The 24,333-nt window shown below is 45.8% G+C and overlaps 2 protein-coding genes across 4 annotated transcripts in view; one reads left to right on the forward strand and one right to left on the reverse strand.

Annotated features, from left to right (window-relative positions):
* LOC136852420 (polyisoprenoid diphosphate/phosphate phosphohydrolase PLPP6) overlaps nt 1-24,333 on the reverse strand; it is a 131,164-nt gene that overhangs the window by 74,235 nt on the left and 32,596 nt on the right. The window contains exon 2 of one of the 3 annotated variants that reach the window (XM_067127062.1): nt 7,356-7,441. The gene's annotated coding sequence lies outside the window, so the exon portion shown is untranslated. Of the gene's footprint in view, nt 1-6,644; nt 7,451-24,333 lie in introns of those variants that run through there. The other 2 variants (XM_067127046.1, XM_067127055.1) reach the window with 2 other exon arrangements.
* LOC136828887 (uncharacterized) lies at nt 11,239-12,697 on the forward strand. The gene is made up of 2 exons (XM_067087189.1): nt 11,239-12,005; nt 12,154-12,697. Exons 1-2 carry the CDS (start codon nt 11,239-11,241, stop codon nt 12,695-12,697), a joined length of 1,311 nt encoding a protein of 436 aa, XP_066943290.1.

Consider the following 24,333-nt stretch of genomic DNA (forward strand, 5'->3'; position numbering starts at 1 on the left):
GGTGAATCCGTAAGTAGACACACGATGTGAGGGGAATATGCAAGCATATTCAAAGGTTCCTTCAATCAAGCATTAGCCTAACTCCTTCCTCATACTTCGAAGAGGAAAGAAGGATGGAGGAATGGAAGCAGAATTCCATTCTCCGCCATGGGGAAGCTTCTGCAAGATGACAGGATACCGAGACAATTAGCTCTAGCCGGGCTGCCATTTCCCGAATTGGGAGCATGGGAGAGGAAGCAGGATGAAAAGAATTGCCGAGACCTAAGGGAAATAAGATACTTCTCCTGAAGGTTTCCATTCCCAGGTCTCGGCAATGTCGCTGCCAGCTCCAGAGACTTGATAAGTATCATTTCATCCAAGAATCTGCAGTAGGAGAACTTCTTCCCGGTCGATACTTCTTTCTCTCTTCCCTCCTCCCTTATGGGAAAGAGGGTGGGAAGAGACACAGTTATGCACACTTTCCTAGAAGGGTAGGAGAGGCTATGCTCCGCAATCTTCTATTGAAGCCTGGGACTTCTTAGGAGTTGAGTGGGGGCTGGCTTGAACTCGAGGTTGAGTCAAGATGACTAAAACCCAAAGGTCTTGGACATTGTCCAAAGGACAAGGCAGTGCCCTGGTACAAACCTTGATTACTGAGGTATCTGGCAAATCTCTGCAAGAAAAAGGCAGAACCAAGTAAAGTTCGTTCCTAAGAGTCAAGCAAACTCGGGACTTACGAAACCGAAGATCTGAATTGGGACAAAGTCCTTCTTCTTAGCACCAGAATTGGCCACAGAGCTGCAGTTGGCCAGACCCTCCAAGGCAAGAAGAATTCGTATTCTGTCAAGGCAGGGGAGAAACTTGGTGTCTCGACCTGAATGAACTCCTTCTCCGAAGAAAAGAGTTCATCCGGTCGAGAACACTGTCGGAAGCAAGGACCGCGGCAGTCCCCAACACTCTCAGCCCCTCGGGAACTGCAAGGGTTGCAAGTGATGATTATTCATTGGGGGAGTTGCGGTCCTGTCCCGGGGATCCTCGTGCTGATGAATTGGAGCAAAGTTTTCCGAAAAAACGAGGGCGATCGCAACTCTAAGAGGAAGACCCTCGCTGGTCCCGCTCCTGTACCTCTCCCCTTGGAGGGAGCCTTGCAAGCAGGGACCGCGGCAGCCCCTGAAACACTTGGCCCCTTCGGGAACTGCAAGGGTTGCAAGTGATGAAGGTTATTCATTGGGGGAGCCATGGTCCTGTCCCAGGGATCCTCACACTGACGAATCGGCACGAGGTTCTCCGAGAAACGAGGATGATTGCAACTTGAGGAGGAAGATCCTCGCTGCTTCCAAAGCGTGAAACTCCTGTACCTCTCTCCTTGGAGGGACACCTTGACAGATCCCAAGAAACCCTCCTTGGCTACATGGTTGTACTACGAGACAATTGGGGGACTGACACCAAAAGCACGCCAGGCAACCGAACTCTGAAGAAAGACAAATTCGTTGGAGCTCTCTGTCCATCTTGCACCTCTCGGAACAACCGAGAAGAAAAGAGAACATGTGAGGAGAATGAGTACCCCTACCTGTCCTGCCAGTAAGACCAGCAGGAGAGGCGGACCGTGAGCAATAATCAACCGAAGGAGATCGCTGCCACATGGGGGAAGAAGAGCTCTTGTGTTGTGGCAAAGCGCTTTCCTAGGAAGAGCAGAAAGTTCACTCGAACAGTGCCGAGAACTCAATTCGGAAAAACCAAGCGGGGCCGAGCCGAGCCGAGCCGAGCCGCACCGAACCGAGCCGATCACGCAAATGTGATCCAGACTGGGTGGTAAGCGGTGGACTGGGAGGTAAGCAGGGCGAGCCGAGCTGAGCCAGTCTCGCGAACATGACCAGGGGCTGGGCAGGGCGAGCACCCCGAGCGAGCAAATTGCGTGAATGCAATCGGAACTGGACAGGCCGGAACTCGTCTGCCGTGAACTAGCAACAATTTCCCGAACTCTAAACTCCTTCGAGGCCGAGGCCCCTCAAGAATAAGGTTTAAAGGGAATTCTGTGTCTGCTATCCTGCATGCTCGAACCCTGAGGTTCAAGACACGAGGATGAAACCTGGCAAGCAATCGAAGCAGCTGGAGGGCAGTATCGAGACACCTGGGCGTCTCAGCACCGAGACTCGAGTGTCTCGGCACTTTCTCCCATCCTGTGCCTCTCGCCAGGAGAGCACTCGTGATTCATAGAATTCGAGCGACCTACAAGACTCCCAAAAATCAGGAGCAGATGCTTACGGTTTCCTAAGAAATCGAAAAGAGCCAGGCACACAACCAGTATTAGACGCAGACTTCTAAGACTGGCAATGAGGGTACGGCCTCGAGAGGCCACGCTCTTGCGGCCCCCAAAACGCGAGACCCCAGAGGAGAATGCGGATCGGTTCCCTCCCGAGGGCGGGAAAAGCCAACGAGAGAAACTTGTCTCCCAGAAGTGAGTCAGTCCTTAGAAGTTCTGCAGGATTCCAGAAGGGGGCCTCTTCCCTGCTTCTTCCGGTGTTCAAACCAACAGGACCGATACACCAGGCTGGGAACCCGACCGAGTACTGGTAAGCACTTGGGGAGCACTTGTAGTGCTGGTAGGAAGAGCCGAGACACCTGGGTGCCTTGGCCCTTTCTCTCGCACTGCTCCCGAACTGGGCCGGGGAGAGTACTCTCCAGACCAGATCGGGATACTCTGTATTCCCCAGAATCTCGAGCACTTGGAGTGGCTTGTGAATGAGCACCTGAAGCAGTGCCCATCTTAGAGGCAGAACCTCTAGGACTGGGAACGGGAGTGCAAACCGAGGTCTGCGCGCCTGCGGCTCTGGAAACACAAAACCCAGGGGTACATGAATCGGTTCCCGAACCCGAAGGTCGGGAAGAGCCAACAAGGCCCCCACTGCCTCCTCGGAAGGAGGCAGTCCCTAGACGTCCAAGGACATCAAGGGGGAAGAAGCAGCCTTCCTCTCCTTCGGCCAAAGGAGGTCTGTCTGGTTCCTGGGACCCCTTCAAACCTTGGGAGAGGAAGGGAAGAGGCAGCAGAAGACGAAATCGAAGATAAGCTGAAGATGGCGGCTACTTCCTTCGCCTTCAGTCCAACATCTTCTACAGGATGGTGGACACGAAACATCATAACCTAAGAGCTAAGCAGGATCACAACAGAAGCGGCCCAGGACACGATCACCAAGAGAAGCAGCAGGCACGCTCAGGACAGCTGATGCAGGAGCTACGGAAGTGGTTCGCAAGGTATGAGCTACAGCAACGGCTAGGAATGTCACATGAACGCCACTAGCAGTGACAGGAACGATCAGGGCGGCTGCAGCAGGAGACCAGGAGCCGCCCAGAGACTGTCGCCAAGTCAACAGGAGCATAACACAGATGATTAGTAGAGGGAGACTCCTCTCGCTCCAAGAGGAACTGCCCTACGCCGTGAGAGGAGGTCCCTGAGAAGGGGTCACCCAACCACCCGCGCCAGCCCCTCGCGGTCTTCACCCGACAAGCGAGCGAAGAGGGCAAAGGAGAGAGTTCTCTCCCGAAGGAGAGATACAGAAAAACCTACAGGGAGAGAGAAGGATGGAGGGGAGGCCACTAAGGGCTCTGTGGAAGCAAAACTTATCAATGATGCCCGCAACCTCTTCCCCCCCACCCCCACAACTCTCCATAGCACAGGCGGTCAAAACAACACTCAGCACAAGTAGAAAGGAAGTAGTCATGCCCTTGTGCACGGAAGGCAGGAGCCCAAGAAGGGGAGCAAACTTGTTACGTCCCGATCAATGTAGGGGAGCGAAGATATTTCGTCCCAATCTAATATCTCCGAACGTAAATGGGGACACCTTCAATATCTAAGTAAAGGGCCACTGGAAGAGAAGCATTACCACTTGGTTATATCCTTCTAAATACGCCCTTGGCTGTCAAATCAAAGACACAGACGCAGGGGAACGACGGCTTATGTAAGGCTATCACAAATCGTGGGTTTGTATATTAATAAATACCAAACATACATAATATACAGGTATACACAAAAATACAAAAAGATCCCATCGGGATAATAAATAGCTTAACGACAGCCGAAAGTAAACTGGAATGTTTACATCCGGGCAGGCAGGTATTCCCTGCTTACCTGACGGTAGTTACTGCCTAACCACCTTGTTCAAGAGTTTAACGGCTGTGTCCAGCTTCACTATGCGTAATTCCTAATTCCTAATGTAAAGGACAGATGGTTTGTATATTATGTCAGAACAAACAGATTTTGGGTGTGGACGGGTCCCCTCTGAGGAGTATTAATAATACGCACCATACAATTTGGCTGTATCGAGTGGGAAAGAGTTTCCAATACTTCAATGGCCCATAAATGATTTGTGGCAACTAAAGAATTCAGCTCCGCTCAGTCGTGGGCATATCACGGAATTTAGTATTGTTCTTGCCTTGAGGGGGGAATGTCTTGCTCCTCTCTCTCCCATGATGTCTTTTTATTTATTTGCTCATAAATATACCCAGGAATTGCTGTTGGTTTTAGTTCTTGTCTTTTATGATATGATGTCAGTTATAATTGTAATTTTGCAATGAAATATTAGAAAAACATGTACAAATCCAAAAAAAGTTACTGCATTTCCCAATCTCAGTAAATGTATATATATATACATAAATATTTTACAATAAATATGCTCAGAATTTGTTACTCATTTTACTTCTTATCTATTATGAAATTGTGAGAGTTGTAATTATAATTTTACAAAATACAATAAAATAAATTATTAGAAAAAACATGTATAACTTGGTCAAATTTACAAGTGTTTTGTAAAAGAGGCCTCACACAAGGTTGTAAATAGTCACTTTCACCTTCCTGTGGAAGGTAGGGAAAACTGTAGAATTTTACTTCTTACACCATGTGCATTTGCATACCTTCCTCTTTCCACTGATGTGTTTTTGTCGTAAACTGGCCAACCTTAAAGTCTGCCCGGTCTTGGGGTGTGCATGATATATAATTAGCCCTTAAGGGCTAAGTAGGCACTGATGGAACTAACCCCACTACGAAGACATAGTTGTATACTAGTGCTTTAAACACAGGCATAGCTTCAAGAACCCCTGATGGATTTGAGCCTGAGATTTGTACTAATTATGTTAAGGAGACAAGATCACGGCTGAAAAATTCAGTAAAATTTTATAAGTTGCCAATACGACTCCAGCTAGCCATTGGTATTTCTAAATAAGAACTCCGCATGGACTACTACTTGGAAATTGATTTTTCCTAAACTTTTAGTGTTGCTGATGAAGGAGGTGGTGTTGTTTATTGCAGTCAATTATTATTAACCTCATATCTACCCAACATGGTTGGGGACCCTTTGGGAACGCGGGGTTTTGGAAACGATGGGAGGAAGACCAGACCACTATGTTATGAAACGGTTCCGTGAATTCGCAAGTCATAGGAGAGCCAAATGTTTACGAAGGGATTGGCTAATGAAACCTATTATAAAAGGAACTATACTAACCTAACGTACCCTGACCTAACCTAACCTAGCAGGCCGTGTTGCTTAGTTGGGGGAGCCGACAAAAGCTCCCCGATAACACTCCACATGCGCTATAGCATTCCAGGATGGCCAACGTACAACTTCTGAGGTTAATTACGGTCAACAGACAAAAAATAACAGTAAATGGTAAAACCTTATTTTAGTTGCGCAGCCTGATTCCCACCAGTCATCAACCGGGACAGGTTACGGCCTTGGTAAATCTATACATTAGCTCAGCGCCTGTTTTTACCCTTTCAACTGGTTTTTTCTACACTTTTAGGGGTTCTGATACTGGCAGTGCATCTGTTTGTTGTCGGCCAAATGGACTGTCCCTTCGCCGTGTTTAGTACTGGCCCGGGGAGGGTTGGGTACCCATACGTTAACAAGTTATTGCACTTGCCGGACAGGATATGAACTGTTCGAAACAGACGTACCCGTGCTCTGTCTTGTGAAGATCGCGTATGGAAACCCCTTGTTGGGTGGACTTCGGGGGCTAATTACAGGTTAATTAGACTTGAGCGCCAAAAATGAAAGGTAAATTCATAATTAGCAACCAAAAAACTGTAGAAAAAGTCAAGTTATAGTGCTGTCGGCGACGCAGAGCTACCATATAGTTCTACCACGGCCTTTTTGGGGGGTACAGGTGGGGCAAAGCGCCCGGCCAGGTCAGGCCACGTCACCCTAAGTTAGGTTGGGTGGGTAATATCTGGTTAGGTCAGGACCTAGCATTATAAGAAAGGGTATGTTTACTTATGCATGAGAAACCTGTCCCGGCCAGCGACTGGCAGGAATCAGGCCGCGCAAGTACAGTTTTACCTGATAGGGCACTAAAAGAACCTAAACATATCAACCTAGGCTAACACATTAGCTATGGAAGGGGGTGGGGGCCAGTATTGTCTTACCTTAGGCTATAAGTCGTAATTTGATTAATTTTTTATTTATCATCTGCGCATAATTTATGGAGTTCAAAATGATGAGAATGAAGAGCTTTTTTCATAAATGTGGTTACAATTTCATATTATGTATTGGCAACTTACAAAACAATACCACCAAACATTCCAATATAAAATAATTCTTTAAAGTAAAATAATACCGTGCAATTTTGCCAATTCACTTGTTATCCTATTGCCGAAATCCCGGAGTGAAACTTACCTAGAGCAAACCCTAAAGCAGCCCAGACAAAATGCCGACTGGCCAAATAATTATCCTGGAGTTAGCACCCGGCTGTCACAAAATTCTCCAGACGAGGTCGCTGTTCCTTACTCCTCTCCGCCGGGTTTTATATGACTGTATTTGGGTAAGCCGTCAATTTTATTTTATACACATATCAGTAACAAAAGGCACCTGACAACTATAACTTCTTTCTGATAATAGTAGTAGTAGTGATGATGTCACTGTCATACATACTTCACTTCCTCACACCTGTAGAAGATTTGACTTTGCAACGGCCAACCCAATTTTTCTTGTGATGTCCTTTAGATCTGTATGTTGAACTCTTTAATGCCATTCTTTTTCTTCCAAGATTCGTATACTTCTTCATTAGAGATTCGTTATTTCGTGATTTATCCTCGTTTTATTCTGGGGTTCTGCATTATTTTATTTGTCTTTCTTGTATTGTACATAATGCGCTGTACTGGCACTATCCTATGCATAATCACTGCCATTTCCTCATAAATGCTGGTTCTTTTAATTTTTATGTATTTTATTTTACTAGGCAATTAACTTATTGCTTCCTATTTCTATACCTTTACTTCTTTCTCTTTGTACTGTAATTTTCATAATTACCACTAAAACTTTCTTAATATTCATCGACTTATATTTCATTTGCCTAGTGTATAAAGCAAACTTATCTGTAACTCCTACCTTAAGCTTATTTATGTACAGTACATCTGGCTTTCCTAGACCTCTTGTTAGGAATTTTTGCGTAAATCCTTCCTCTCCCGGTAAATCTGCAAAGAAAGGACAGAGGTTAAGTTAAGTATACCTTAGTTTTACCAGACCACTGAGCTGATTAACAGCTCTCCTAGGGCTGGCCCGAAGGATTAGACTTATTTTACGTGGCTAAGAACCAATTGGTTACTTAGCAACGGGACCTACAACTTATTGAGAGAGGCTTTGATAAGGACCATACTCTCACATCAACTGCGTCTCAAAGAAACGACAAAATCGCATTTTTTAAAAGTAAATTGTATTTTTCCTGACTATACAAACTTGAGGCCCTTTACATTAGGAATTACTCACGGCGAAGCGGGACACGGCCGTTAAACTCTTGAACAAGGTAGTTAGGCAGTAATTACTGTCAGGTAGGCGGGGAATACCTGCCTGCCCGGATGTAAATATTCCAGTTTGCCTTTCGGCCCAGGTTTCAGATTGAGGGGTGGCATGAGGCTGTAAAGTCACCAATTCGGCGCCAGGATAGTGTTTCGGCGGCGCCATTAATTAAGTCTCCGCTGAGCTTGTTTTCTTTGGTGACTTCCCGTTTTCTTCAAGTTAAATTAGTCACGCCTAAAACGTGCCAGGTCACGCATTTTTATCATTTTTACTTTATGGTATTTATACGAATGTCACACATTGTGTATCACATGTTTCTTCATTCACAGGCATCAAGACTGTATCTATATTGTGTCTCTGTATGTTTCATATTGTAATTCGTACTCGTTCACTGTATATTATTGTTTATTGTTTCGACCTCAGGTCACAGTCAATTCCATTGTCTCTCACGGCCCGGCGTCAGTCGGCCGCAATATAAGCCGCCTGGATCTGTAATAAACCAGCAGTAACCTTTACCTGCTCGTTTCTTTGACACCTTTACAGTGGTGACCCCCGGAGTATCCCGGAGCCATTAGCGGACTCACACGGCGACTCAGTCTTGGCTCCAGGGTTTCTCCAAAAACGCTCTTAGCGGCCTAAACACGCGCTGTAACCAGCGTTTGAGCGTGCTGACTCGCCGTCGGCGTACCCCATCAGCGTCACTAAGCGGAACCACACGGCGCACGAAAGTGCGTACTCAGACGCGAAAGTATCCTACTCCAGTAAGGGGGTCAAAGCGAGCGAGCATGGACGCGGATATCCCCTCCTTCATGCAGTTAAACGCGGACCTGCGGACTCGAGGTTTACCTACCTCCCATCGCAGCCGCGCCGCCCCGCATCGAGGCCCTCCCGCAACTCCACACCAGCGCCCGAACACACGACGGCCGGGCAACACAATCGCGGGCCGCCCTCACCCTAAAGCTGCCGCCCGTTTACGCAGGGCAACCCATCGAGATGGCTGCGCAGGGTGGAGAGCCACTTCAGAATCGCGGACCTCACGGACGAAATCCTACAGGCCGACACAGTGCTCAACGCCCTTCCGGAGGACGTGTACAACAAATTCATCTCGCTGGTACCTGGAAACACTCACCCTCACATACAGCACTATAAAAAGTTCCTCCTCGAAGCTTGCTCCTGCCCATCGCCGAGCGGGCCGCCGTGCTATATCGACCTTGCCAATAACTCCACGCCACGACTCGATCCAAGAGACGCTTGGGGCATGGTCGAGATCTCCTGTCAACACCAGTCTCGGGTGACACGAACAAGCGGCAGGAGATAAGCTTCAGACGGGAAATTTTCCGCCGCCAACTCCTCCCGAAGTACGCAACCAGATCGCTCACCCCTACACCATGCCTGTCGAGGACCTCTCATAGAGGCGGCACAACACCTCACAGACTCCGTCAAGGCTTCACAGCGGCTAAAACCGGCCACTCAGCCGGTCAGCTCCGTCCAGCCTGAAGAGGACGAGAGCAGCCCGCACACACGCAATCGGGGTAGGCGAGTTCCCACAACCAGGCGCCGCTTCGGCCATCCACATCGGCGTCGTCGGGCCCTTCCCCATCAGGCGGATCCAGATACCTCCTCACGGTGGTAGACCGTTCAACGAGGTGGCCCGAAGCCACGCCCCATGCAAGAAGCCACCGCCAGCGGCGTGCGCCGAGGCCCTGCTCTCCAGCTGGGTTAGCCGGCCTGGCCCCGGACCACATCACAACCGACAGGGGCCGCCTTCCTCTCCGAGCTGTGGTCTGCCCTGGCTCAACTGCTGGGGAACCACGCACCACACCACCACAGCATACAACCCAGCGGCCAACGGCCTGGTCGAACGATTCCACAGGTCCTTAAAATCATCCCTCATGGCCCGCTGCACCGCCGAGGACTGGAAACATCAGCTGCCGTGGGTCCTCCTCGGGTTGAGGACCGCCCCAGAGCCGACGGCACCCCATCCGCAGCTGAACAAACCTATGGGGGAACCTCGTGGTGCCGGGAGAGCTCGTGACGGATGATCGCCACTCCCCATCTCTGCAGAGGCTCCCGCGACGTGGCGGCAAGTTCGCGCCTTGCAGGCGCTCATACATCGACAGAGCAACCACCTTCATGCCGCCACAGCTGTCATCCGCCACCCACGTCTTCGTCAGAGTCGACGCCGTCCGTCCACCACTAACTAAGCCCTACAGGGGACCCTTCCGCGTGCTGGAACGGAACAGCAAGGCGTTCGGCTGGCACTTCCAGGCAGGGACGACTGGGTTTCCATAGACCGGCTAAAGCCCGCCTTCCTGTCGGAGAGTCCCGGCAGCGTCGCAGCACCCCTTCCGCCCAAACGCACTCCAGCACGCCCTCACCACCGCAGGCGCGGCCCCAGGAAGGACCGCCCAAACAGCAGCCTCACAGGCAGGAGGCCCCTCAGTTATCCTCAGGAGCCGCGGCACCCTTCAGCGTCCCACCAGGTACAGGGATTAATCAGACGCGTCCCTCGTCTTGGGGAGTATTTGTAAAGTCACCAATTCCGGCGCCAGGATAGTGTTTCTGGCGGCGCCATTAATTAAGTCTCCGCTGAGCTTGTTTTCTTTGGTGACTTCCCGTTTTCTTCAAGCTAAATTAGTCACGCCTAAAACGTGCCAGGTCACGCATTTTTATCATTTTTACTTTATGGTATTTATACGAATGTCACACATTGTGTATCACATGTTTCTTCATTCACAGGCATCAAGACTGTATCTATATTGTGTCTCTGTATGTTTCATATTGTAATTCGTACTGTTCACTGTATATTATTGTTTATTGTTTCGACCTCAGGTCACAGTCAATTCCATTGTCTCTCACGGCCCGGCGTCAGTCGGCCGCAATATAAGCCGCCTGGATCTGTAATAAACCCAAAACAGGGATAGAAGAACTATTAAAAAGCCTTCTCAAGGGTAATTCCAAGTCCCCCCCCTCTACCGCTATGCAGGAGACAGCCCCCATGGCTGCAACAAATCCCTCCCCAACACCCTCATCCCAACCTACCACCTCCCCCCATGATCCTACACCTTCCTCATCCACTAAACCCCAAAACATCACCCCTCTCCCCTCATCTTCATCATCTTCATTAAATACGGTAGATGATAACTCCATCACTTTTGCACCAAGAGACCCCAGGCGCTTCTCCCTAACGTACAACAATGCTGAAAATAATTAACTGGAATGCTGATGGAGTGAGGCCTAAAAACAGCTACACTTATTGCAGTCTGCAAAACAGAAAATGTAGACATCATCCTACTTCAGGAAACCCGTCTAAAAACAGGAACCAAGTTTAGAATAGCTGGGTATAATGCTTATACAACTCCAGACACAACTCCAGACATAGGCACCGACAGGGGACTGGCTATTCTCATCAAGAATACAATCCCAGCAGTAAGAATACACAATCCGATCCATACACGGAGAGAATGTGGAGAGCATGGCAATTAGAATAACTCTGCAAAACCAGAGACTAGACATATACAATCTCTACAGGAAAATAAATAGAGAAAGCCCAGGAGAACTACAACTGACGCAGCTCTTCGCCCATGCAACTGACACACCTACAATAATATGTAGGGACTTCAACGCACATCATCCTCTACTATCTTCCCCGACAATCACTAACCAGGCAGGGGAACACGAGCCTACTCTCTGGAGGAATTTGAGGAGTCGCACTGCTCAACACAGGGCAATCCACACATATAAGAGGAGGCAGATTAGATCTAACATTTGCCACAACGACAATCAGGCACCTTACAAGATGGCAAGTGCATCCCCATTAGTCAGCGACCACTTTGCAACAATGACAGAATTGGAAATGCAACAACTACCTCCAATACCGCCACCTCCACCAAGATGGAATCAAGACTTGGCAAACTGGGTTATTTTCAGACTAGCACTTGAGGAATGGGCAGCACAGTACACGCCCCCAGAGGATATAGACCAACTAGAAAAAGACCTAGTTGACGCCATACATAATGCAGCAAATAAAGCAATGCCAATAAAGACAGCTCAGAGGAACTACAGCTACAAAGACTCCTGGTACTACTGCCAAGAGGTAAGACAGCTGAAAACCCTACTAAACAGAGTCACAAAGATCTACAGAAGAAGAGCAACAGCTGAAAACAGAGAGTTGCTACAAACAGTCAAAAATGACGTCCATCAGAGGCTCCAGGAAATAAGAATTGAAAAATGGCTGGAATGGTGTGCTAAACTATCAGAGCACACATCCCTTTCAGAACTATGGAAATGGCTGAACAGAGTAGCCGGAAAAAAAGAAGTCAGCGATAATAGCAACTCACCCTCAACCTCTAGAAGAAGCAGAGAGACTAGCAACATCCTTTGCTAACAGGACAAAATCAAACAATCTCTCTCCTGAAACCAGAAGACGACAGGATCAGCTAGCACCGATCAGATGGGAAGAAGTTAACGAGGCTTGCTTCACACCAGATGACACGGACACCCCTTACACAGTAGAAGAACTAAGGGCAGTATACAAAACTGGCAAAGATACAGCACCAGGAGCAGACAGGATAACATACACAATGATAAGTAACATGGGTCCTGCAGGAGAAAACGCCTTCCTGAGGATCATGAACAAAACACATGCAGAGCACACAAGACCGCAGACTTGGAGGCAACAAGACACAAAGCCAATTCCAAAACCTAAAGATCCAGACAACCTGAGACCCATAGCACTAGTCTCCTGCATGGAAAAAACTGGAGAGAAAATGGTGCTCAACAGGATAACATACAAAATTGGTCCTCTACACAAACAGCTATATGCATACCAACAAGGAGTTGGAACTACAGAGTGTCTGACAGATGTCCTCAGCTACATAAATCAAGGAAAGGCTGTAGTAGTCTTCATAGACTTTGAAAAAGCCTTGAGCTAGCCAGTCCAGCAGCAGTACTCCACTCACTGATGAAGAAAGGAGTCAAAGGACACCTTCTAGCCTGGACAAAAACTATGTGCTAAGAAGACAGGCGAGGGTCAAATTCCAAGGGGTGATATCCACCTTCCATGACTTGGAAAATGGCACACCACAGGGAGGAATACTAAGTCCTCTCCTATTCAATATTCTCATGGAGAACCTAGCCTCACTGCAGCTTCCTGAAGGCGTAGAAATTTTCATATACGCCGACGATGTGCATAGTCAAGAGGACCTGTCAGAGTGCCTAGAATGCAAAGAGCCCTCAATGAAATCAGCAAAAAGTCGGAGGAACTAGGCCTCAAAATCAATATAAATAAGACAAAGGCCATGGCAGTAAAAGCACACAGACCACTCCAACCACTCACAATAGGAGCTGAACCGCTAGAGTGGGTGGACAAGTACATGTATCTGGGAATCATCCTAGACCAGCAACTAACCTTCAAGAACGAAATCAAATACCTGAAGGAAAGAGCAGAAGCAAGAACAGCAGCAATGAGATATATGTCATCTTTGAAGGATGGTGCAAATGAACATGTACAGAAAACATACTATATAGCCTGCACCAGATCATTGATTGACTATGCTGCCCCTGCCCTGGTAAAGCTAACAGAGGCAAAAGGAAACTCTGGAAGTAATACAGAATAAGGCAATGAGACTCATGCTTGGGGCACCCATGTGGACAAGACTGTGCAAAACCTCAGGCTTGAGACTAACATGCCAAAAGTAGAAGATAGGATTGCACAGAGAAATGCCAGTACAATGGCAAAAATCTTCCTCTCAGAGAGAGACTCAATCTCCAAGACCAGAACAAAGGAGAACTAAATAAACATCCAGAGATTCGAGCCCGAACTCCACGGAAAAGACCAAAGTGACAACATCAAGAGGTTAGATATGGCAGAGGCAATGCTAAACATGAGACCAGACACAGCGCAGGATGTGCAACATATCCCGCCCTGGAAAAAGGATTATGCAAAATTCCATTACACACACCTTCCCAGAGCAAAAGAAGACTGCTCAAGAGAGGAACTAAGAGCAGCAGCCTACGAGTCTATCAGGAACACTGAAATCCTGGGGGCCCAAACATACTACACCGACGGCACTGTGGATCCAGAAAATAAAACTACTGGAGCAGCAGTATATTCAAACAATTTCCAAGCATGCTGGAGAACATCAAATTGTGCCTCAACAATGCAGACAGAATTAGTAGCGATAAGACAGGCACTACTGTACTCTCTGGAGAATGAGGAAGGACCCGTCATCATCCACACTGACTCCAAATCCTCCATGCAGGCCTTGCAACAAATCAGAATTAAAGAGAACAAGGCCTTGCTGGCTGGGATCAAGTCACTGCTCTACCAGCACAGCGAAAGAGGAAGACCAGTCACTATGAACTGGATACCGAGTCACATAGGAATTCCAGGCAACGATAAAGCGGATGAACTAGCCAAGAGCACAAGGTACATTGACAGAGTGCAGATCCACATACAACCTGCACTACAACAGATCAAAATGCCATAAAACTGCTCATGAAAGCAAACATGCTGGAAGACCTACGGGCATGGACAGATCACTCCCCGACTGCCAGATGGTACAAATGGGCAACTGACCTAGTGCCTCCCCCCATAGACAGGCACACACCGAGAAAACTAGCTGTATGTATTCACAGACAAAAGGCTAGGATACAAAGCCTGCTGGGAAATTGTTAACCCCAGTGTCAGACCATGTGAGCACTGCGAGGAAGAAACACAGCAGCCTCTCCTACACTACCTGCTAGAATGCAGAGAGACAGCACTGCTCAGAGGCGAAGTACAAGCTGATGTAAACTCACCAGACGCAGCAAAAATAGCAGCAACACTTGCAAAGGCAATAGTCGAGGACATCGACACACATGCCCAGCTGCTAGTAAATTTACCGCCACCAAGATAGAACAATGCAATGAGAATACTCAAACTTCACCTTCTACTTTCCAGCTGAATTAAGTAATGTAATGTTAAGTGTGTTCAGAGTGGCACTGGCCACCAACTCACTCAACATGTACTTTCATACTACCACTACAAACAAACCAAGATGGCCCTCTTTAACTACCACCATCATCCTCCTCAACTCATCCCATCCCCTCACCGTAAAGCCCTATACACATCATCTCTGTCTTATTCCAACTAAACTACTCTACCACTAAGAATACTCTGCAGGGACTCTAGGGTTTAAAGGGTTGGACAACCCCACCTGCAATGTTTCTCTATTTTTCTTTCAAAGGCCTTACATCTTCAAACTACTACTATCCGTGACATGATGGCCCCCTCCCACTACAACCATCATCCTTCCTCCATCCACAACTGTCTCTACTACTAAATCTCTTTCACATTTCCTATAACAAATGACCTTCTGAAATTTTCAGATCACCCAGGCCAAACAAGGGAAGGTTTTGTGCCAACACAAGAGTTGGCTTAATACAATACAACAACGTAATAAACCAGCAGTAACCTTTACCTGCTCGTTTCTTTGACACCTTTACAAGGCGGCCATAAAAATGTAATGTAAAGGGCCTCAGGCTTGTATAGTTAGGAAAAGTACAATTTACTTTTAAAAATTGATTTGTTCCTACACGATATACAAACCATGGTCCTTTACATTAGGAAGATTCACTGGTCGGAGGGAGGAATCTAATCTGAGTGAGTCTCTTGAACTGACTGGAGTTCTGCACACCTGGGCTACTCCTTGTTGAAAGAGCGAGGAGTACCGTGCCTCTTCACTTATCAATCGGAGTGTGAGCACTGCAAGAACAGCTTTCGTGATGGTATGACATGTCTGTGAGGTGCTCTGTGAAAAGTGCCTGACTTGTGCGATGTCCAAAGTTAATACGAAGAAGAGGAAGAAAACAGAGAAAATAAATACTGTAGAAATCAAATCAAGTAAAGGGAATATCAAACTATCATACGAACATTATCTCAATTATCGAAGCAGCACGTAAAGATGGGACACTAAATAAAATACAGGAGAAGGATGAGTCAACCCAAATCGAGAGAGAGTCAGCAACCTGCGGACATTGCTCTGGAGAAGTTGCTGTGAAATGTGTGACGTATGGTTCCACTAAGAATGTTCAAGTATCGAGGTTAGATACACACCCATACTTAGTAGTGATACCATATTGTACTGTACATCTGTAATAATTGCAAGAGGCTAAACAAAGAACACAAAAAACTCACTGAAGATGAAATTGAAGAAATAAAAAAAACAGAGATATTAACAAAGTTGAGTCAGGATTCGGCTCAGAAAACTAGTGACGTAATGATCAACATGGATGAAATCCAAAACAAAATTGACAATGTTGATAAAGATGTAAAGACCATGACAAACATGGACAAAACTTATGCTGAATCACTAACGAAAAAAAAGTGCTTCTGATTAAATCTGCGAACGAAGAGAGCACAGTAGCAAATGAAAAAGAGACAAATTATGAGTAAAATAACGGCGCCAGTTGAACAGGTTAAAACAACAAGAGATGGACACTTATTCGTAAGAGATTTCCAGACAGGAAAAACTTACAAAAGGCAAAAATGGAGATTCAGAAAATCATCAGTAGAGCAGTAAATGAGATGGGTAAACTTAAACCAAAAATAAAAGTAATCTATATCACGAAGGATGAAGATGACGTTGTCGTTAACATTCTGAAGAAAAATCCGTGGGTAGGTAACTTCATTTCTGAAAATGACGACCGGAAAATTGTAAAGGAAATGATAGCCAAAGCTGACAAATATAATACCTCATTTCTGAAAATGACGACCGGAAAATTGTAAAGGAAATGATAGCCAAAGCTGACAAATATAAACTCTATATCATCAAATGCACACACCACAAATACGAAAGGCTATCTACGATAGAGGTGACAAATTGTGTACACTGTATAGCCGTTGCAAAGTATACGACTGTTACATGCCCTATCAATCAACGCTGTAAATATCAGGAATTTGGTCATAGCGCAACAAATTGTACAAATGACCAAGCTTGCCCTAGATGTGGTGAAAATCACAAATCAAATGAATGTGCTAGCAGCATCTTCAAGTGTAAACATTGTGTAAAGAAAGGTCATAGTGATACTAAACATAAAACATATGATGGGAATAAGTGCACAGCAAATATAAAGAATATGTGTCAAAGGTGAAAAATAATATGGACCATGGCTCTGACTAATAATCTTCTATGCAATTTAATAAACATACAGTTCGTAGGAATTAAAACTAACACTATTAGAAATCTTATAAATGATCACAATTTAGATATATGCATGCTAACGGAGACTTGGCTAAGCGATAATGTAAGTGATTATTCTAACATAAACGAAATGACGCCAGGGTCTCACAACTTTTACCATGCAGCGAGAGAAAAAACGGTGGTGGAGTGGGAATCTTTGTCAAAAAAGTATACAAAGTATCTATAATGAACCAAAATGTGTTCAGTACATTTGAATGCATCAGCACCAAAACTACTCACATAAACAAACACATGCAAATCATAACAGTTTATAAACCACCAAGCATGTAAGGACTGGGGAATGAGCGACATAATGGCTGGGTGTTAACTGGTTTATTGGTTGTTCCTTACTGAGATAAATGTACAGAATCTTTGAAGATGTTATTGACGCGTGCGAGCGGTAATGTAACAGACAGGTAAAACGGACATAAAAGGTTCAGATATCTGTGTTTGTCGGCAGACAAACAGATGGCGATATCAAGAGACATGATTAACATATGGTGATGAAACATACATCAGTGGAAGGGTCAGGAAATTCTACATATGGCCAATTTATGAGATTCAAGACAGATTAATGGATACAATGCAATAGCATAATAAATGTGAAATGGAGAGACCTTTGGCGTCTTCACAAACAGAAACATACACAGTTTGATACAGAAGATTCGTTGGAACATTATGAGTACATGATTAGAATGCTTGCATGGCAATGCAAGTAGTGGTGATTGTACATATTAAGACAACAATGCTTAAGGAGAAACAGACGGAAATATTGTATGGTTGAAATCGCGTTCCTGTAGAGAAAGAAGACGAGATGCTCCTGTTTTGTCCTGTCGACTCCGATGATGACGATCGACGAACACACGAACACACACGTGTTTAATACAAGTACTCTCCCCAAGACGTGTGTAACGTCTGATTGTTTGGAAGAGACGGCGTCGGGGCGACGGCTCTTACAATGTTCCCCACAAGCGAGGCATCGATGCGGAAATTGTCTTGGCGACAATTGTAGTTGGCTCGAAGGGCTTGGGCTGGGGCGGGTAGGAGGCTGAAGGGCGGCACCGACCAGCAGGAGCTCGAGGAGGACGGGAGCTGGTTGAAGGGTGACGTCGGATGATCCTTCGGTGGCCGGCTCGAGGGCTGAAGGATGACGGCGGCTGATCCTGGTAGCCAGCTCGAGAGGGGCGGCAGCAGGCTGAAGGATGACGTGGCTGGTCCTTCGTTGGTCAGCTCGTCCAGTACGAGTGCGGGGGCGGCTTCAGGTTTCCTGGAGGAGGTATCCAGGGCTCCGGTGGTGGAGTGGGTCATCTCGGAGGGTCGGACTAATACTGAGAACTCAGGAACGGCGGGAAACAGCGAGGCGGCGAAGGGTCAATCGGCGCGTGGGTCGTCATCTGGGTCCTTCGAGTCACTCCAGGGTCACCAGTGTAAGGACTGGGAATGAGCGACATAATGGCTGGGTGTTAACTGGTTTATTGGTTGTTCCTTACCGAGATAAATGTACAGAATCTTGGAAGATGTTATTGACGCGTGCGAGCGGTTGTAGCGTCTACACAGACAGGTAAAACGGACATAAAAGGTTCAGACATCTGTGTTTGTCGGCAGACAAACAGATGGCGATATCAAAGACATGATTAACATATGGTGATGAAACATACATCAGTGGAAGGGTCAGGAAATTCTACATATGGCCAATTGCATGAGATTCAAGACAGATTAATGGATACAATGCAATAGCATAATAAATGTGAAATGGAGAGACCTTTTGGCGTCTTCACAAACAGAAACATACACACAGTTTGATACAGAAGATTCGTTGGAACATTATGAGTACATGATTAGAATGCTTTATGGCAATGCAAGTAGTGGTGATCGTACATACATTAAGACAACAATGCTTAAGGAGAAACAGACGGAAATATTGTATGGTTGAAATCGCGTTCCTGTAGAGAAAGAAGACGAGATGCTCCTGTTTTGTCCTGTCGACTCCGATGATGACGATCGACGAACACACGAACACACACGTGTTTGGAAGAGACAGCGTTACAAGCACAAGTAAGAGATCATTCCTAAATGTATTCAGTGACTTCCTCGACTTGCTAGCTGATAACAAAAATATACTGATTTGTAGTGACTTCAACCTACATCTGATTGATAACGATGACAAATATGCCAAAGAATTTATAGAGTTACTTGAAAGCCACGGCCTCGAAAATGTTGTGAAAAAACCGACATCATTATTGAACCATAACACTGACCCAGTGACACAAAACAAAAGCAACGAGATTGACTTTTAACGAGATTGTGAGTGACATGCAAGTTGAGCCTGAATGCGTGATATCTCCAATACATAAACTAGTTACATTTAGTATAAATATCTGGAAAGGTTATACGCTGAAAAAAAGCTATCACTTACATAAACAAAACCAACTTTAAAGCTGATGAATTTATTGTTGAGAGCATCAAGAATATAAGGGAAACAAGCCAGGGTTCAAGTGTAATATGAGGAATATAATACCTTGACAGGCGACCAAGTATGTGCAAGCTGTTTTACATTTTACAGCAAAAGTATATTTATCGTCATGCTACAACGATAAATTTCCATAAGTAACAAGTCAAATAATAGTTAAAGAAAGTGCCAAATGGTTTAACAGTGAATTTCGTGAAGATAAGAAAAAGAAAAGAAAAATGGAAGATCTATGGAAAAGATCGAAAAAATCAAGTAGTGAAAATTGGTCACTGTATGAAACAGCTAGAAATCATTACAACGACTTGATTATGAAAACCAAGAAAATATATTACAATAAAATATTTAGTGTAGAGAAAATCCCCCCAAAATCCATGATAATTTAGCCGGAGTACTGGGACTCAAAAAAGAAAAAGTTCTAGTGACTACAAACACCTAGCCGATAACTTTGCGTACCACTTTGAAGAAAAAATTGAAAGAATCTATCAGTTTAGATAAGGAGGTCCCTCCTGATCTCCGGTGATCGCAATGAGAAATAGCAAATTCAGTAAGTTTAAAGAACTGAACATGAATGACTTTGACAAAACGATGAGAAAAGTAAAAAACACCTATTGTGAAAATGACCCGTTTTCCATAAGTGATATAAAAGAGGCAGCAAAAAACTTTGATCAGTTGAGGGAGCTATATTTTGATATTGTCAACATGAGTCTAGCACAGGCATCTTTCCCAAACAGTGAAAAGCTTGCTTGTATAAAGTCGGCGATAAGGAAAGTCTAAGCTTCTACAGACCAATATCGAACCTATCGTACTTATCAAATCTTACAGAAGCGGAAGTCCACAAACAAACATGGAAACACTTGAAACAACTCACCGTCATACCTGATGATTCAGTCAGCATACAGAAAAAACCACTCAACAGAGACTACATTGTGTGCAATTATAAATGATATGGTAGAAATTATAGTAAATGGAAAATGTGGCATCCTGGTTATGCTTGACCTAAGTGCAGCATTTGACACAGTTGACCACAATCTACTGCTAGAAGACCTGAGAGCAGTAGGCATCGAAGATGATGTGCACAAATGGTACAAAAGCTACTTAGAAAATAAGAAGGTTACAGTGGTTATGTCAAATGTGAAATAAGTAAGAAAGGCCTAAAAAAAAAATAGTGTCCCAAGGCAGCGTTCTGGGTCTACTGCTATTTGGCATTTACACAACTGAATTATCTAGAATTCTAAATAAGCACAAGGTTAAGTAAAACTGTATGCTGATGATACTCAGTTCTGTTTTCCTGTCGAAAAGGTAAAGACACCATTAGTAAAATTGATGCAATAATGAAAGATATCAAAAAATGGATGTCAGCGAAGAATTTGAAACTTAATGAAGACAAAACTGAGTGTATGATATTTGGATCTGACAGTGCACTACGAAAATATGAACACTTCCAAAGAAGAACTATTGGTTCGTTAACAATAAATATTGTAGCAGCAGTGGTAAACTTAGAAGTAATTATTGATAGTAAATTGTCGATGAAGAACCATATATTGCACATTACAAAAACCTGTAACTATCATATTAGAAACATTGCATTTATCAGAAAATACCTAAACGAAGATACTCTGAAAACAGTAATTTGCAACCAAATACTTTCGAGGCTTGACTACTGCAACGTTATAAACTACGGTCTCCCTAACTACCTACTAAGAAAGTTGCAAGGAGTACAAAATAAAACCGCCAGGTTAATAGGACTACGTTCCCGTGATAGAATAACCCCAGCACTAATTGAGCTACATTTGTAAAGTCCCCACTCAACAGGTTTTCTGTGGTGAACTACCCATTTTCTATGGTTACTCTCCTACAAGCCTAGGTCAAGCCAAATAGCCACATTTTTATCTATGTAAATACGTATCTGTTACTGATTTATTTATGCCTGTTTACTTTTTTATGTGTCAGAGTATTATTGTATCAATTCTTGTAATCTGATCTTTTATGTTATTTGTGTTTGCCTGTCCGAATTCACATTGAGAGCAACTGACCTCAGGTCACCTGTATCCTATTGTATTCCTTTGTATGACGTCCACACGCCGCTTTATAAGCGGTACATGTCCACCTGCTCATTATTTTGCACCCCTTATAGTGGTGACCCCGAAGTGGTTTCCAGAGCCATTAGCGGACTCATACAGCGACCTAGTCTTGGCTCCATGAACTACCCCACGCCCCTAACGGACTAAAAACAGTGCTTTAACAAAGCGTTCGGGCGTACTGACTCTCGTCGGCAGATCACCAGCATCATTAGCAGACCCACACGGCGTGCTCCCAAGTGCGTATTGACACGAGTTTCCCCAGCCAGGGAGGCGGTTCGGACACATCCATGTAGACATGGTGGGCCCCCTTCCCCCATCAGGTGGGGCCAGATATCTCCTGACAATCGTCGACTGCTCCACCAGGTGCCTGAAGCGACCATTCATGAAGCCACCGCCAGTGCGTGCGCCAAGGCCCTCCTCTCCAGCTGGGTCAGCCGGTTTGGTGTCCCGGACCACATAACCACCGACAGCGGTCCTGCCTTCCTGTCCAAGCTGTGGTCCGCCCTGGCACACCTGCTGGAGACCTCTCACCACACCACCACCGCCTACAACCCAGCGGCCAACGGATTGGTGGAGCGGTTCCACAGGTCCCTAAAGGCGTCCCTCATGGCCCGCTGCACCGCCAAGGATTGGAAGTACCAGCTGCCTTGGGTCCTCCTCGGCTGAGGACCGCCCCCAGAGCCAATGGCGACCCATCCGCAGCAGAGAAAGTCTACGGGGAGCCCCTCATAGTCCCGGGCGAACTCGTCACAAGAGAACGCCACAACCTGACAGTCCAGAGGCTCCGTGACAGTCGGGAAGTTCGCCCCCCTGCCAGCGGATGTACACCAATAGGACAACATCATTCACGCCTCCCGGCCTGTCCTCCACCACCCACGTCTTCGTCAGGAACAATGCAGTTCGCTCGCCTCTAACCAGACCCTACAAGGGGCCCTTCCGCTTGCTGGAGCGAAACGCCAAAGCATTTCGGCTGGCCGTGCACGGGGAGGATGATTGGGTGTCTGTTGACCGTCTCAAGCCCGCCCTGTTGGAGGAAGTCGTCGACGACACCACGCAGCACCCTCCACAGGGACCGTCGTCCCCGCAGCCAGCCCAACCCAAAAGAAAATCGTGTGGCCGCCCCCGGAAGCATCAGGGCAGCGCCGCAGCCAGCCACTCCCACTCACACCACACCCCCCCAGCTGACTTCACGGAGCTGCGGCACTCTCCAGCGCCCAGCAGATACCTAGTTTAATCAGACATTGCCCACGGTTTTTTGGGGGGGGAGTATTGCAAAGTCCCCACTCAACGGGTTTTCTGTGGTGAACTACCTGTTTTCTACGGTGACTCTCCTACAAGCCTAGGTCAAGCTAAATAGCCACATTTTTATCTATGTAAATGCATATCTGTTACTGATTTATTTATGCCTGTGTACTTTTTATGTGTGTCAGAGTATTATTGTGTCAATTCTTGTAATCTGATCTTTTATGTTATTTGTGTTTGCCTGTCCGAATTCACATTGAGAGCAATTGACCTTGGGTCACCTGTATCCTATTGTATTCCTTTGTATGACGTCCACATGGCGCTTTATAAGCGGCCTGCTTTCCTAATAAACCAGCAGTACATGTCCACCTGCTCATTATTTTGCAACTCTTATACACTGGCGCCCAGTAAAAGATAGAATAGAATATGAAATACTATTGACAGTCTTTAAAGCACTGAAATATGATGAACCAACATATCTGAGAAAATGCTTAAGCTTCTTTAGACCCGAAATGAAGATTGTAATCAGACATGCAAGTGAAGCATATAGGCAATTTGAACCTAGAACAAATTGTAAGTCAGGCAAGAGAACATTTGTACACAGCACACCAAGACAATACAACAAAATACGCCTGAAGTCAAGAGCATACAAGAAGAATGCAAATTTAAAAAGGAACTAAAGACTCTCCTATTCTGCAGGAGCTACGATATTGACGAGAAAACACTGAAAGACAATTATAAAATATAAGAAGCACCTTATTTTGAAAACGTACATGGGCCCACCAGAGAGGGAATTATCCCTGTGGAGGGCTGCACATAAAACCAAACAAAGTGAAACAAAGTGAAACATCTGGACCTTTTCATATGAGTGAGGAATATTGTAACTCATACAAAATAGGCTGGGAAGAATCTAAGAGTCGGAGGCAGTAAGGAAAAGTCCCAAAACAGGGTTTTCCTTATTGCCAGAGTCTCCTTCCTCCCCTTGCTAGAGGAAGGAGTGGGATTGCTTCTATGATTCTGGATAGAAAAATAGAACGGGTGCTCGATGTGTAGTCTTACCACATCAGACGCCAGTTCCAGCAAGTGTAGGTTTGAGTCCCATCCCCATCCTGAAGGAAGAGAAGTAGGAGGACGAGAAGGAGGAGCAGGAGAGGCCAGTCACTCTTGGAATCCTTCCCACTTCTGGAACCAACACATTAGGCAAGATGCTACCTGTCTTCTTGAAGGAGCCGGGTAAGAAAACAAAACTTGTTGAGCAGCCACCACAGGACCAAGGAAAAAAAGGTTCTAAGGGCCTGTAGGTAAGACCGAAGGTAGAAGGCAAGAGTGTGGTCCATGAGACCACGTCTTGCTTCCAGACCGACAGAAACTTCCAGAATGTGAGGGATGGACCAAGCCATTGACTTCGCGAGCTCTCGGGTGGATTGTACAGGTATTGTCGTTGCCAGCTGCTGAGTACATCCTTTTGATCGCTTCATGAAGCCAAAAGAAAGATGTGTCCTTAGACACTTCCTTGTGAGAGATAGTACTAGTGAAAACTTTGATAACACCCA

Source organism: Macrobrachium rosenbergii, chromosome 3 (genome assembly GCF_040412425.1).
Source record: "Macrobrachium rosenbergii isolate ZJJX-2024 chromosome 3, ASM4041242v1, whole genome shotgun sequence".
Taxonomy (NCBI): Eukaryota; Metazoa; Arthropoda; class Malacostraca; order Decapoda; family Palaemonidae; genus Macrobrachium; species Macrobrachium rosenbergii.